The sequence below is a fragment of the Electrona antarctica genome (genome assembly GCF_951216825.1).
Source record: "Electrona antarctica genome assembly, chromosome: 21".
NCBI classification, from domain to species: domain Eukaryota; kingdom Metazoa; phylum Chordata; class Actinopteri; order Myctophiformes; family Myctophidae; genus Electrona; species Electrona antarctica.
The window spans coordinates 41,806,178-41,822,154 of NC_136802.1; the positions used below are offsets into that span (position 1 = coordinate 41,806,178).

At 47.6% G+C, this 15,977-nt stretch overlaps 1 protein-coding gene across 1 annotated transcript; it reads right to left on the reverse strand.

The window, feature by feature from the left end:
- Positions 1-217: 217 nt before the first annotated feature.
- Positions 218-14,210, reverse strand: LOC306914398 (uncharacterized protein; the record flags this gene model as incomplete). The annotated part of the gene is made up of 5 exons (XM_079491392.1): positions 218-229; positions 1,056-1,747; positions 3,827-3,895; positions 4,692-5,000; positions 13,988-14,210. 5 exons carry the CDS (start codon positions 14,208-14,210, stop codon positions 218-220), a joined length of 1,305 nt encoding a protein of 434 aa, XP_079347518.1.
- Between the last annotated feature and the right edge of the window lie 1,767 nt (positions 14,211-15,977).

Sequence of the window (15,977 nt, forward strand, 5' to 3'; positions counted from 1 at the left end):
CGACAAGTAAAGGGCTTTTCACCTGTGTGAGTCCTCATGTGTCTTTTTAGATTAGGCTTTAGACTAAATTGTTCACCACAAACTGTACAAGTAAAGGGTCTTTCCCCTGTATGCATCCACATATGTGCTTTCATTTTACGAAAACTCTTGCCACAAATTGTACAAATGGAGGACTTTTCTCCGGTATGAATTTGCATGTGTTTTTTTAGATTACCTTTTAGGCTAAATTCTTTTCCACACACAGCACAGATAACGAGTTTTCTTCCTATATGGGTCCTCGTGTGTGTTTTTTGATCACCCCTTGGACTACTGATGTTTCCACAAATGTGTCCTTTTAGAATGTCCATTCGATAAAAGCCTTTGCCACACACTGTACAGGTGAAGGGTTTTTCCCCTGTATGAATCATTGTGTGTCTCTCCAGGGTTCTCTTTACATTAAACATTTTGCCACAATATGAACATAGAAATCTTTGTTTCCCTGTGGCACTCGTGGAGGTTGTTTTCGGGTCTTGACAGGGTTTTTCCCCTGTGTGAATAATCATGTGTCTTTTTAGATGATACAATTGAATAAAGCCTTTGCCACAAACTGTACATTTACAGGATTTTCCCCCTCTATGGTTCTTCATGTGTGTTTTTATAGTACCAGTTTGACTAAAGCCTTTGCCAAACCTTTTACAACTAAAGGGCTTTATTCCATTATGAATAATTGCGTGTCGTTTTAGATGATACATTCGAATAAAGCCTTTACCACACACTGTACAGGTAAAGGGTTTTTCCCCTGTATGAATCATTGCATGTCTCTCCAGATCACCCTTTCGATTAAACATTTTGCCACACACTCCACAGGTAAAGGGTTTTTCCCCTGTATGAATCATTGTGTGTCTCTTCAGACAACTCTTGTCATTAAACATTTTGCCACAATAGGAACAAATAAAGCCTTTCGTCCCTGTTTGACTCTTCATGGAGGTAGTGTTCATGTCTTGAGACAGCTTGTTGTCTCCTTCCATATTTTGTGTCTTGTCTGATTTCAGTAAATTTAAATCTGACTGACATACCTTGGTCTCCTTACAGTCATCTCTGTCTTCAGCATCAGATTCAGAACAGTCTGATTTCAGCGAGTTTAAGGCTGACTGACCTTCCCTGGTCTCCGCCCAGTCATCACTGTCTTCAGTGTCAAATTCAGAAGAGTCTGAAGAGAGGAGCTGGTCTGTTCCACAGTCATCGGCTTCAGCTGAGGTGCTGGGTAGAGGCTCCATTTCTCTGTTTTCATCGTATCCTTCACCTTTCTCTTCAGCATCAGAATCAGAACAGTGTGAAGAGAGGTGTTGGTCATCACTAGTTGGTTGTGATGATACCCAGCCTACTATGTAAGCTTGTGTTTTCATGTGTTCAGTTGAGGTGCCGGCTACAGGCTCCATCTCTCCGTTTTCTTCATCACCTTCACTTTTCTCTCCAGTGTCAGATTCAGAACAGTGTGAATAGAGTAGCTGCTCATCACTAGCTGCTTGTGATGTTCCACAGTCTTCTACATCAGCTTGTGTTTTCATGTGTTCAGTTGAGGTACCAGCTATTGGCTCTTTCTCTCTGTTCTCATCATCATGTACACTCTTTACTTCTAGTAATGCCAATGTTGAACCACCAGCCTCCTCTGGTCTCTCTTTAATCTGTGGAGGTTGTGGTTCCTCCTGGACCAGACTGGAGCTCCTCTCCTGCTGTTCAGGAACCTCCTCTGTGAAGGCGAAGTAGTCTACGGGGGGAAAAGGGAATTAGAAACAAGCACATATATTGTGGAGGATGACACTCCCACAGGAAAACAAATCCTGTCCCTGTTTAACAAGGCTAGGCAAAATGCAAAAAAGGATATGTCTATATATGGAGCGTGTCTTGAGTGTACAGGGTTTGATGAGGTCAGATCAACATATGTAATGTCAGAACAGGTCAGCTCCATATATGGAGATCTAAGGGTTTGATGAGGTTTAGATCAACATATGGAATATGTATTGGCCATACTGTATATGGAGCGTGTCACATGGCGTGACGGGCACGACGAGGCAGGTTTTCATAGCTCTACCTACCTATGACCATAATCCATCCCTCATCTAACCATCCTACTCCACTATCTGATTACTTACCACCATAGTGCATCCCACATCTAACTACCTACCTACCACCAATGCATCCCTCATCTAACTACCCAACAACCACCATACTGCATCCCTCACCTACCTACCTATCTACCAACCACCATGCTGCATCCCTCACCTAACTATCCTTCCTACCCAAGCCCCCAGTAAGGCTATCCAACGTTGAAGATGCCACTACCTACTGGCGAAATGTGGAATTGCAGCACTTTAATGGAAATGGACGGACGTTCATGACGTCACGTGCGTCACTGAGCAACTTCCACTGAAATTAATAGTGGGGGGGGGGGGGGTCTCTATCCTTTATAACTATGTTCCTACCACCATACTGCATCCCTCACCAAACTACATACATACTATGGTTGATCTTATTAATGTCTTATAGATCTTGATCTAAACCCTCAGAGAACCTCCAAGTGTTTAATAGAGAAAGAAAAAAAAACTGTTACAGAAGGGGGTTCCCGCCCCTTAAGTGTCGTATGTTGTGGTGTCCATGTGTCATAAGTTCATGTATTGTCCATGTCTTTTTCTGCTTAATAAAAAATATTGAAACACAAACTACATACATACCTACCTACCACCAATGCATCCCTCATCTAACTACCTACCACCATAATGCGTAGTGACTGTGAAAGGTTCAATTAACCACACTGTGTACACTTGTATAATGTTGTGTCTCCCTCTGTTTTTGTTTGTCACTGATGTTTTATGTGTGGCTGCAGGAGGGGTGAAAGCCCAAGACAATTGTATTGTGGACAGTGAAAGTTCACCTTGACCATCATCTAACTAGATACCGACCACCATGCTGCATCCCTCATCTACTCATGGGAGAAAGGGGTGTGGTGATGAGGTCATTGTACCACATACTTGCATAACTTCAGCATGTGCATTCAACAGCCTGGCTGGCTAATGGCCTGTTTGCCGCTCAAAGTCCACGTCTGATCCATTGCTAACACAATCACTAAAGACACCATCTTTCTCACTTTGAGGAATCACAGCAATGATGCATCCCTTATCTGGGAGCATTTTCATCCAACATAATAGAATTTAAGCCAGGGTTAAACTAAAAGGAAGCACAGCAGAAAGAGAATAAATAGCTACGATATGTGTATTAGTATGTGTAAAGCTAGATGCAATGTATTATCCCACCGGTCACTATTGTTGCCGTTCACATGTTTGTGAAGCGTTATTCATAGTATGGATTTTTCTCTCTGTTTTTACTCACCACCGCTCAACGTTATTTCAGCTACCGTGGTCACCTCACCAACGGAGCGGTGGTCACCCCACCACCGAAAATCCAGACTATGAATGAGCCTTTAGTTTTATGACCACACTGAACAAATTTGAGTAATTACAAAGGCATACACACCATAAACAATATGTGTACCAAACATCTTTGTCCTATATTTCTAAGATACTTTAATAACATTTTGCTGCCATCCGCTCCTCTTGGTGCAGACAGGAAGTAAAAAGCCCTGTTCATGTGACAATTTAAAGTAATCATGTGACACTGCACATATTCCATTGAGACCCTTTATTTTTATCCAATATTTCCTGGAAATGCATTAATGAAGCATTCAGTAACACTTTATAGCCTCGTGAATGAAGAAAATAATTATGGTCACTATTGTAACCGGCAGGACACATACATGTATAATACACATAGTAATGATTTTCTTCCTCACCTGTCTTCTTCTTTCCTTTGGACATTTGGATCTTTATTTCTTTCTTATTTTTTTCGCCAATTACTATACCTACATTCACCAAAACAAAAACAAAAGAACAAACTTGATGCAATGTAATGTTAAAGATATCAGCAAAAATAAGGACTACATGATTTTACCAATACCACCCCCACAAAAAAAAATTGCGGTACGCACGCCAGGATATTAGTGTCATTAACCTTTTCCCCGCTAAAAAACGTAGTCTGCGTTATTTGTCGGGAAGAGACGCTGCCAAAATACGTAGCTACGTTTATTCAGTTGTATAAATGTGTTTGATTCGATCTAGTGGAAAGGCTACTCACATAAGCTTCGGACGGCTATCTGTTGTTAGCTTAGACCGTGGACTGTGCCATCTTCATTATTACACGCACGCACACTTTCAGTCGCTTTAGTCTCCAAATCCCCCTCCCAGGCGGCATTTCTGGTCAAAACAGCGCTTATTGCACGGAGCCTAGCTGTTGCTGTAATGGCGCCGCCCAGTGCTTCTCATCGTCCAGGCAAACAATAACATCCGGTCGAGACAACACACACACCATTAGGCTGACAAACATCCGGTGGCGGCGTTTTAGATCTTCAAAATAAGGGTTGAGCGGCGCGATATCCTAGCATAACGGTTAAAATACGTAATTTTCTGCCACTTGTATTGTGTGTGCAAAGTTACACAACTTTTCGAGTACGTTTAGCGCCTCAAAAACGTGATTCATTGTGGATAAAATAATAATAATAATGAGAAGAAGAAGAAGAAGATGAGTCATTGCGATTTCAATAGGGCTTTGCACTACTGTGCAGTGCTCGGGCCCTAATAATATAAGTGTTCCATTGTCACCTGGATGCCATGTTGGATTGTTATCACACTGTCTTCCTATCCTCTCTTCATCCTCTCCTCCCGTCTCCTCTTCTCTTTCTCTGCCTCGTCCTGCTCTCTCCTCCTCTTCCTGATGTTCCTCTGGCAGAGGGGAGGGCACAGGACCATCACGTTCACTCAATCTCGGACGGCCACGTTTACGCTTCTCAGGTTGGATCACCACAGACTGTAGCACAGGGGAGGGCAGACACACGGGATACTTTCTGGGACGGCCTCGGCCACGCTTCTGAGGTTCGACCACCATGTGCTCTACCGTCAAACTGGACACATCTGAGAGAGAGAGAGCAAGAGAGAGAGAGAGAGAGAGAGAGAGAGAGAGATAATGCATTATTGTCTGTCTTATTAACCTGGAACACTAAACATCCTTTTTGTCACCATCACTAAACTCGGGTAGGCCTATATTTTACGCAATGTAAAATATTCCATATAAATACAAAATACGATACGATACGAATACAGCAATACAAATTGAGGTACTCTTCTTTAATATTTCATCATGACTTTTCACAAAGAAAACAAAATAATACATATCATAGGGGAGGGGGGGGGGGGGGTCGTTGAAAAGCTTGGGTATTAATTAAAATAAATATTCCTAAAAAGACAATATAATGGATCTGGGAACTTCTCCTTTGTCTACCCATTCCTGAGACTAAGGCTGAACGATTTTGAGAAAAAAATCTAATTGCGATTTTTCTGACCAATATTGCGATTGCGATTTGACTCGCAATAAAATAAAATAAAATCACACCCATGTGAAGTAAGTGGTGCAACTCCGTGTGGGCGTCCCCGGGGGGGTCCCCGAAACTTCCAGACCCACAGGAACACGCCCATGGTGCTGGCCCGGTTCAGGCGAGCCGCCCCGTGTCCGAAACGGTCGAGAGTTACCGTGTGGGGGTCCCCAGGGGGTCCCTATACTGTACTATACAGTCACTGTACTGTACTGTCACACCCGAAATCATCATACTGTAATGACCGGTGGGGTTCTCCCCATCGAACGACATGACAACCTTCTTTCTTGAAGTAGCTTTTATTAGTAATACGAGTTACAAGGCACACAATAGTGGTGGCTGGATAGCTACGAATAGCTTACCCAAAAATGCTAGCGTAATCCCACGGCTCAGAGCACAACAACAACCAAACTAGTAAACGTGCTTCCGCCCTCACCCCGGAAGTACTTCCCCCCCGGGCTGGTCCTTAAAGGAACACACACAGTAGCACAGTCCTAACCATAACACAGTACTAGTGTTCCACTGGGACGCTACATTGCCCCCACCTAAGGGGTTTAACTGTCCCCAGTAACCCCTAACCCAACGTCATAGTCCCGGAGGTGTTGAGGCAAACGCCTCTGTCTCTGTCCGCGCCTCGGGGCCTCCGGTGACCCCCTTGGAGACCCCCTTGGAGACACATTTGACATGGAGAGGCCCTCAGCCTCACCCTGGGTCTCAACAGCCTCCACACGTGGTTGATAAGGTGCCAGCCGGTCCCGGTGAATGACCACCTTGCGCCCTCGGCCCCCCAGCATCTGCACCCGGTAGACCACGTCAGACAACTTTTGCAATACAGTACATTGCCCAATCCACTTGCTGCAAAGTTTAGGCGACACGCCCTTCTTCCGGGTTGGGCTAAACACCCACACACGAGTCCCTGGAGCAAAATCCATCCCCGCGCACCGGGAATCATAGGCCCGCTTCTGGCGAGCCCCAGCCTCTGCAAGCACCCCCCGGGTCAGTTCGTGTGTCACTCTCAACTTCTCTCGTAGCTGCGAGTAGTAGTCCAACCCTGGCTCCCCCGGGAGGTCTGGCTCAGGTGGAGGACCAAACACGAGGTCCACCGGGGTCCGCAACTCTCTGCCAAACATGAGAGCGGCCGGGGTGCACTGTGTCGACTCCTGAACTGCGGTCCGGTATGACCATAGAATCAGAGGTATGTGAAGGTCCCAGTCCTTCTGCCGTCGGTCCGTGAGGATAGCGAGCTGGGTGGTCAGGGTGTGATTGAACTTCTCGACCAGCCCGTCACTCTGGGGATGTAACGGAGTGGTCCTAGTTTTCCTCACCCCCAGCCGTTGACAGACCTCCTGGAACACGTGGGCCTCAAAGTTGCGGCCCTGGTCACTATGTAGCTCCTCCGGAGCCCCGAACCGGCAAAACATTCCATCAACCAGTGCCGCCGCCGTGGTTGCCGAGTCTGGTCTGGAACGGCGTAGGCCTCTGGCCACTTGGTGAAGTAATCCATAGCAACGATGATGTAGCGGTTCCCCCTGTCACTGACCGGCAATGGCCCCAAGATGTCGACGCCCACACGTTCCATAGGCGCCCCCACCTGGTACTGCTGCAGTGGGGCATGAGAGCGCCGGGTGGGACCCTTCTGGGCAGTGCATAGGTCACACCGATGGACATATAGCTCCACATCCAAGCGACAGTTCGGCCAATAGAACCTGGACCGGAGCCGACGCAGGGTCTTGGTAACACCGAAATGCCCCGCCCCTACAGCGCCGTGGACCAGCTGCAACACCTTGTCGCGGAGGCCGAGGGGCACCAGGAGCTGTTGTATCTCTCCATCTCTGTCGGGCACCCGCCACCGTCTGTGCAGCAAACCGTTGATGACCGCCAGGTTGGCCCACTGGGAGTAGTACGCCTTGCTCTCTTTGTCTAGAGCTGATATGGCGGACCACTCAGGACGTTGACCTGCCTCAACCCAACTCCGGACCCGGTTGAGGATTGCATCGCTGTCTTGCTCCTGGCACATGCTGTGTGGGTCAATGGCCTCCACTGCGGTGGAACTGCCTGTGGTCTCGTCCCCGGTCGCCCCCATGTCAGCCTGAAGAACGCCCACAGACAGCGCTGGTGTGTCTCGTTCCTCCGCACGCTGACAATGACGGCATTGGAGCTCCTCACAGGGTCGGCGAGACAGACTGTCGGCGTTGGTGTGCAGTTTTCCCGCCCGGTGCCGCACCTCAAAGTCATACTCTGGGAGGATTTCCAGCCACCGGGCCAGCTGTCCCTCTGGCTCCTTGAAGTGGAGGAGCCAAGTCAGTGAGGCATGATCAGTTCTCAATAGAAACCGTCTCCCATACAAGTATGGCCGGAAATGTCTCAATGCCTTCACGACTGCCAGCAGTTCCCACCGGGTGACACAATAATTCTTCTCAGTCCGTTCGAGACAGCGGCTGTAGTATGCCACCACCCGTTCTCCATCTTCTCCCTCCTGCGACAACACTGCTCCCAGGCACCTGTTGCTGGCATCCGTGTCCACGATAAACGGCTTGCCTGGGTCCGGATAGGCCAGAACGGGGGATACGGTCAGTGCCTCGCGCAGCTGTTGGAATCCAGCGTGACATGCCTCGTCCCATTGGAATGTCTGTCCTTTATGTGTGAGGCGGTGGAGGGGACTGGCGATTTCCGAGAAGCCTCGCACATACCGCCTGTAGTAGGATGCCAGGCCCAAGAAGCTCCTTAACTCCTCCACGTTCCGGGGCGTCGGCCACCCCTTCACTGCGGCGATCTTGTTTGGGTCAGTGGCAACCCCCTCCCCGCTTATCACGTGGCCCAGGAATGCTGTCTCTCGCTGCAGCAGGTTGCATTTAACTGGGTTCAGACGGAGGTCTGCTCTGCGTATGGCTTGGAACACTTCCCGAAGGCCGGTCAACGCTGCCTCAAAGTCCACTGCATGGGACAGAAGATCATCTAGAAAGACCACGCAGCGGTTCCGGGGGATCCCGGACAGCACCCTCTCCATTAGGCGCTCGAATGTCGCCGGGGCGTTGCAGAGTCCAAAGGGCATAACGCGGAACTGCCACAGCCCCTCCCCTATGGAGAATGCAGTCTTGGGCCGGGAGTCAGGCGCCAGCTCCACCTGCCAGTACCCGCAACGGAGGTCTAAGGAACTGAACCAGCTGGAGCCAGTGACGTGGTCAAGGGCGTCGTCAATGCGAGGTATAGGGTACGAGTCCTTGAGAGTCACATCATTCAGCCGCCGATAATCCACGCAGAACCGCCAAGTGCCGTCCTTCTTGGGAACTAAGACGACTGGGGCAGACCAAGGGCTGCTGGAGGGTTCAATAATACCCGCCTGTGCCATCTCCTGCAGCTTTTGCTCCGCTGCGTCTCTCTTGGCAAGGGGTAACCGCCGTGGCCGGAGGCGAATGGCCTGGTTCGGTCCAGTGTCAATCTTGTGCTGAACCAGGGTGGTCTGCGTACAGTCCTCGTCACGGGCGGCAAAGATATCGAGGGACTCCTCCAGCAGGCCCCACAGTAGATGCTGCTGTGAGGGAGAGAGATTGTTTTTGTTGCGCTGGAAGAGCTCCCCTACTGCTGCACAGGTCTCCTCCGACGGCGCCAGCACCGGCGGTGCTGGAGCTGGTGGATTGCAGGCCAGGGTCCCCTCGCTGGTTATGCTGACGGCGGCGGCGGTCTCTCCTCCGGCGACGATGCTGGCGACGGCGGCCTCTCCCCCAGCGACGATGCTGGTGACAGCGGTCTCTCCCCCAGCGACGATGCTGGTGACGGCGGTCTCTCCTCCGGCGACGATGCTGGTGACGGCGGTCTCTCCCCCAGCGACGATGCTGGTGACGGCGGTCTCTCCCCCAGCGACGATGCTGGTGACGGCGGTCTCTCCTCCGGCGACGATGCTGGTGACGGCGGTCTCTCCCCCAGCGACGATGCTGGCGACGGCGGTCTCTCCCCCGGCGACGATGCTGGTGACGGCGGTCTCTCCTCCGGCGACGGTGCTGGTGACGGCGGTCTCTCCTCCGGCGACGATGCTGGTGACGGCGGTCTCTCCTCCGGTGACGATGCTGGTGGCGGTGGTCTCTCCTCCGGCGGCAGCGTTGGTGGTTGTCTCCCCCCCTGGCGACGGCGTTGGCTGTCTTTCTGGTCTTGCTTCTCAAACGTTGATGGAGAGCTATGGTCACGGGCCCCATGTGAAGGCGGGCCCGTGGAACGTCAATCACTGCCCCAAGCTCCTCCAGTAGGTCTACCCCAACGATGCAGTCCTCCTGAATGTCTGCCAGCCAAAACTCATGGCGCAGACTTTTACTGGATATCGCTATCTGGAGCTGTCCATAGCCTTGCATCGGTGCTCGTTCTCCCGTCACTGTCCTGACCTGCATAGCTGTAGGTGACCACAGTGTGGGTGATGCGTCGTGGCCACCTGGCAGTATTCCTCTTCGCACCAGGGACAGAGAGGCTCCGGTGTCAACTAGAGCCTGACAACTGACACCGTTCAATTTGCAGTCCAAATACAGTCCCTTTGTTTGGCCAACCCGGCCGAGGCGATGTTCTGAGGGGGGGGGGGGGTGAGACAGGACGACAGTTCCCTCACTGTGTCGTCCTTCTCTCGTTTAACGCCGGTGCTGGGTTTAGTGGTGCTGGGGCAGGGCAGTTGCGAGCGATGTGGCCTGGTTCCCCACAGCGGTAGCAGCCGGCTTGGGAACGTTCACCTGGCTGGCGCCACTTTGCTGTTCTCTTTTCCTGGCGAGGGGGAGTTGGAGCTGCACTCTGCACGGCCTCCTCTTCGACACTCTGGTCCTCTACCCATTCTGCCCGTCTCACGTAGGCTGGTGCAGCTGGGGTTCGGTTGGGGGACCATAGCATTGACTCCACCCGTTCCGCCTCTCGTAATGCCTCTCGGAAAGTCTGCGGCCCAAACACACCAATGTGCTCTTTTAGACGATAGGGTCGGAGGCCACGCACAAAGGCGGTGCGTGCCAAATCTTCCTGCATCTCACGTGGATAGCCAGGGTAGCTGCGTAGGGTTAATTCTTGTATCTCCGCAGCATAAGCTCCTATGCCCTCTTTTTCACCTCTCACTCTGGCGAACAATTTGGACATGGCTTCATCCATGGACACTGGTCGGCCAAACCTCTGCTCCAGAGCTCCCATCAGCACATTATAGTTCAGCCGTTCCTCCTTGCGTAGGCTTGTTAATACCTGTGCTGCTCGTCCTTTCAATGCCACTGCTAGTCCCATTGCTGTCTCTCCATCAGACCAGCAATTGAGTTGAGCTGCCAGTTCCACCTGAATGCGGTAACTTTCAATCGGCTCCTCTCCATTGTACTGCGGCAACTTAACATGTCCTCTAGGTGGCGCACGTGCGGTGCTGGTGGGGGTAGACAGCGGTGGGGGGTGGTTGACGGTAGCTCTCCCTGCTGCCGCCTGTGATGTCTCTAGTACGTCGGTGCGCGGTGGAGTGCGGTCAGACACAGCTCTCTGTGAGCCGTGGGAGTCCTCGCTCCCACGGCTTTTACCAAACATTACCAAATAGCATACCATTAATTTACTTTACCAGGCAGTGATGTCAGGATTCACATGATGTGAGACAGCTCAAAATAATGTAGGCTAACTAACCAAATTGACCTGTGTTTAATTAACTGTCTACAATAAGAATGTGTGTTCAAATTGTAATGTTAGAAATAATTGTAAACAGCTCTCTGGATACAGACCATAAATGCAATGTAATTTCCAGATTTAAGTGCAATTGCTATTAGCCTACAGTTATCTAATCATCAGAGCAAAATATTGTGATTCTCATTTAATATTCACATTTAGATATGTTCAATTGATTTATTTGTTTTTGAGGGGCACTATAGCCCCTCCAATATCCAGCCTTTAGTGTATGGTCACAAACGTCCTACACAAACATTAAATTCCCAATGACAATGAATGGACAATTTGATGTCAGTGTCTGAGCAAAGACATAGGCCATGGTGTCTATTTTACGTCATGATGATGTAAGATGATAAGAGCGCCCCTCACTTCACACGGGTGGGATTTTTTTAACCAAATAAAAGCATTGCATGCATTGCATAAGTGTAGGCTACATTTTGACAGATGTGATGACATAATTAGGCTATCAATTATTAGAGATAATTTTGTCTAAGGTTTAAGACAAGCTCACTTTAACTTTAATGTTTATGAGCTTGTTAAACATTTTTCCCACCACGGGTCCTGGTGTAAGCTATTTTTTAATGACGGCTCTACTCGGATCTCGGTACAATTTCGCGGACCTCGCTCAGACAAATCATTACAAATGTACATGCACCACAATGGGGACCGGTTCACCAGAATCAGGGACGACGACGACAATGTAGCATTAAAATAAACAGGGGACAGGACAGCAGGACAGCGCCCGTGCCATGCGAAGTTGTGCTGTTGCCGCGGGATGTTTTGACTGTCGCCGCACCATGACAGGTCTTGCACAAAACTCTCTTGTTGTACGTCTGTAACGTCAAAACCAAAATAATGCCATATCCCCGAAGTGCCTGATCTCTTTGGGATTAAATTGTGCGGATTTAAGAAAGTTTCTTCGGGCTCCGCAGACGCTATGCATGCGGCTGCTGCTCAGCTGCTGCTGACTACTATATAGCATAGCATTAGCATCAACGCACTGACTGAACACAGAGCAGAGTAGACTTAAATGATGACTTTGTTTTGGGCACTGGGCGAGCGTGTACACATGCACTGCAGTCACATGCACTGCAGGGACACTTTTGGTTAGAATAGAGAGCACAGTACAGCCGTGTTGTAAATACTGGATCAGACGTGCTCCGGGTTGAATATTATAATTAAAAAAAAATCGCAGCCTTTGCGATTTGCTAATCGCGTGGTTTCAAATCGCAATTTCGGTTTGAAAACGATTAATCGTTCAGCCTTACCTGAGACATGTGATAATAGAGCACCGAAGTCCTGACGTCACTGTCAGTAGAGGGCGCCAGTCCCCAGGTTTGTGTACTTTTTATTTGCATTGTAATCTCCATAGGGGGATTTTAGATCGCCTCATATAAGAACTGTGTTTGAAAAATAAACCGATCACCCCGGCCTTTTCACTCATATGGATATGAAGCATCGACTGAAGGTGGAAATGTACAAATATACCCAAAGAGTAACAAAATAAGCGTTAGAAACGAGCCAAACAACCCAGAGACTACATTTCCGGGTAGGCGGGTGGCTGCATCTGCCCGTCGCACAACAGAAACTGAACGTTAATTACGTTTATTTTTATTTTATTGATATTTAATGTCTCGTGGTTAGTACGAGTCGAGTCACCACCAGCTGAGCTTACGTCAACGAGGAATCTCAGGAACGCAATGTGTTGACAGCTGGGCATGACGTATATTAGCAGCGACATTGCCTTCATATGTATTTTCAAGGCTTTTGCAGCCACATTAATTCCATTTTCTCCAGAAACTGGCTGTATCAAATATGAATGGACATCATTAACGACGCACAGCCACACCCCTGACAGAAAGGCCGGGGTGGTCGGTTTATTTTTCAAACACAGTTCTTATATGAAGCGACCTAAAATCCCCCCATGGAGATTACAATGCAAATAAAAAAATACATGAACCTGGGGACTGACGCCTTCTACTGAAAGTGACGTCAAACTTCGGTGCTATATGCTCCAGTGAAAAAAGGACAAATAAGAAAGAAAGCCCATTGTGGGTGTATGGGATTTTTCTCTATCACTAAACACAGGTGAAATGCACCCGAACACGTGCCTGTAGACAAAACCAGGGATGTGGGGCTGGGCAAGGAAACAAACCTACCTTCTATGATCACTGAGCATCATGAAGGTACTGAAAGACCCAGCCACCTCAGATATCAGCAAAAGGCCTGTGTCTGACTCTGCTGCCAACTACTGTGACAGTATAGAATTATGTGGTACCAAGAAAAACAGCCATAACTCTGGTCCCCAGCATGATACAGGTCTCAAACTTCCGGTTTGTCTGATTGCCTTTAAACTTCACCCACACACTCTCTAAGGGGCATGGAGTTCACTGGTGCATCCTAGCAACCGTCAATTAGACTGTAGCAAACGTGGTTTTACCAAACATTTTGGACTTTAAGTTATTCCACTGAAATGCTGCTTCTATTGGAACTTTTTGTACATGTAAAAGTATTATATTCAATATACGGTGCTGCGTTACTACTCGCCCATTGGGCCATGGCTCTTTAGTCGACTGGTAACGTACGTGCCTGTGGAATGGGGAACCCGCGTTCGCCCCCGGCCAGCGCTACACAATTCAAATCAAGTTTATTAATGCTTTTGTTTGTTCCATTGATGTTATATATTCTTTTTACATTTTCTTCTGATTTAAAACATTTTGCAGGAACTGCTTTGGTATAGTTATTAATTTGACATGGAAATGTTTCAGAAATTAAGCATGGCTTGAACACACGTCCACACACGTACACACACGCGTACACGTGTGCACGCGCACACACACACACACACACACACACACACACACACACACACACCTGCAGCAGTGTGTAGTGTCTCCATCTCTCTCTGGAAGAGGCTGTACATGAACAGTGCGGCTGCACTGAGGCGCTCCAACACAAACACTCTGAACCGACAAACATCACCGCTTGTGTGTTTCTCCATAACGCACAATATCTGCTCTCCCACCGACGTCATGTGTCCATTTATCTCCAGCCGTACAGACTCCATCTGACTCGTTTTACCTCCTTTATGAGACATTTTAACTCCTTTATGAGACATTTTTCCGCAACTAAGAGACATTTTAACTCGTGTTATGAGACATTTGACCTCTTTTGTTGTGAGACCGTCTTTGTTTAGGAGAAACCTGTCAACAGGAAGAACTAGACCTTCCTCTTCTTTCTTTATGGCGGTTGGCAATCCTAAATGGTGCATTACCGCCACCTACTAGACTGAGTGTGGAACTTTCCACCTACATTTCTTGCTGAGTTTCAGCTAGTGCAATTATAATATACAGTGACCCCACCCAATATATCCACTTCACAACATTGTATGTCCATTTATGACTCATGTATTCCTCTCTTAGTATGTCATCCAGGTCTTCTCCAGTTATCTCACCAATAGTCCAAGAATCGCCTAGCTGCATCCAACACCATCTTTATTGTCTCCACCAGGCCGAAGGCATGGGGAGAGATAGCCCTGAAACATGACATACAGTCATGGCGCAACTGCAGCCTGTTTTACGCGATCGCTACTATTACAGTCCAAACGTGTATATAAACATTCCGATTTCAAATATAAAGTAGGCCTACTCACAATTTGTCACACGGGTGTTAGAAATTTGCTGGTACATTCCGTGTTCTTTAATAAAAAGCATTTTTGTCCGGTCATTTCTGTGTTTTGCCTTGTTTTTCCTTCTACTTCCGCCTGTCGGCTTCAACTGCGCCTCGCCGCCGCCCTGTCGGTTGTCACTTGCAATGATTTTCAATGCCAAAAGGAAGAAGCTCCGGCTCCCAGGTCTAGATGCAATTGTTGTTTTGTCAATGGAGGCAGGAGCGCAAACAAACACCACAGAAAACAAAGATAAGAACTTACAAATAGAAATATTGCTACTTTTCATTAAATTTCTTAATTGTAATCGATTTATTTAATGTTGTAGTGTAGTTTAGTAGGCCTGTTAAGACTTTGCTTACATTTCTTTGATAGATAGGCCTACGTTTTTTCCCCCATTAAAGGGGCATTCCACTCATTTTCAACATTTTACTATGTCATTAATATACCTTAGAGCTGTTGTGTGGAAATAATAAAAAAGTCCCCCCATTCTGTGTTTCCTAGAACTAGAGGTCTGAAAAAAACCATTAACATGGTGAAACACATCTTGATGACATCATCAAGATGTGTTTCACCATGTTAATGATTTTTTCCATAATTAATAAATTGTAATAGGCCTAGCCCACTATTCTCAATTTCATTGAGGACGCGAGACCATATTGGTTAACTTTTAATTCATCAACATTACAAACTAAATAGCGTCTTAAAATGTTGAAAATAAAGTGTTTTGCAAATTGCAATGTCAGTGGTGTTGGATGAAATACTAATACGTTTTTTTTTCTTCACTCAAGCAAAAGTTGCCTAACAGTAGGCTATCTCAAAGTAATATAGCAATACAATTTACAAGTAGCCTACAGTAAGTATTGCCAGCAAAATATAGGCCTGCTTACAGTACCAAAGTAAAAGTTCACTTTATTCTTTTAAATGTCTTAGCGTTAATGAAAATAGCAGATATCCAAAATAGGGCTTAAGTGGTTAAGTTTTAAAATAATAGGCCTACGCAAATTAACTGTAGCCTACAGTCTAGAGTAGGCCTAGATTCTGTTGTAGGCCTAGTAACAATACATTAACTAGCCATACAGACAGTCTATTGTTGTAATAACAATAGAGGCCTAATACATAAGTTTTAGGTAGTAAGTAGTAATAACTATAATAATTGTAGTGAAAGTACAATATTTGCATGTGAAATGTATAGAG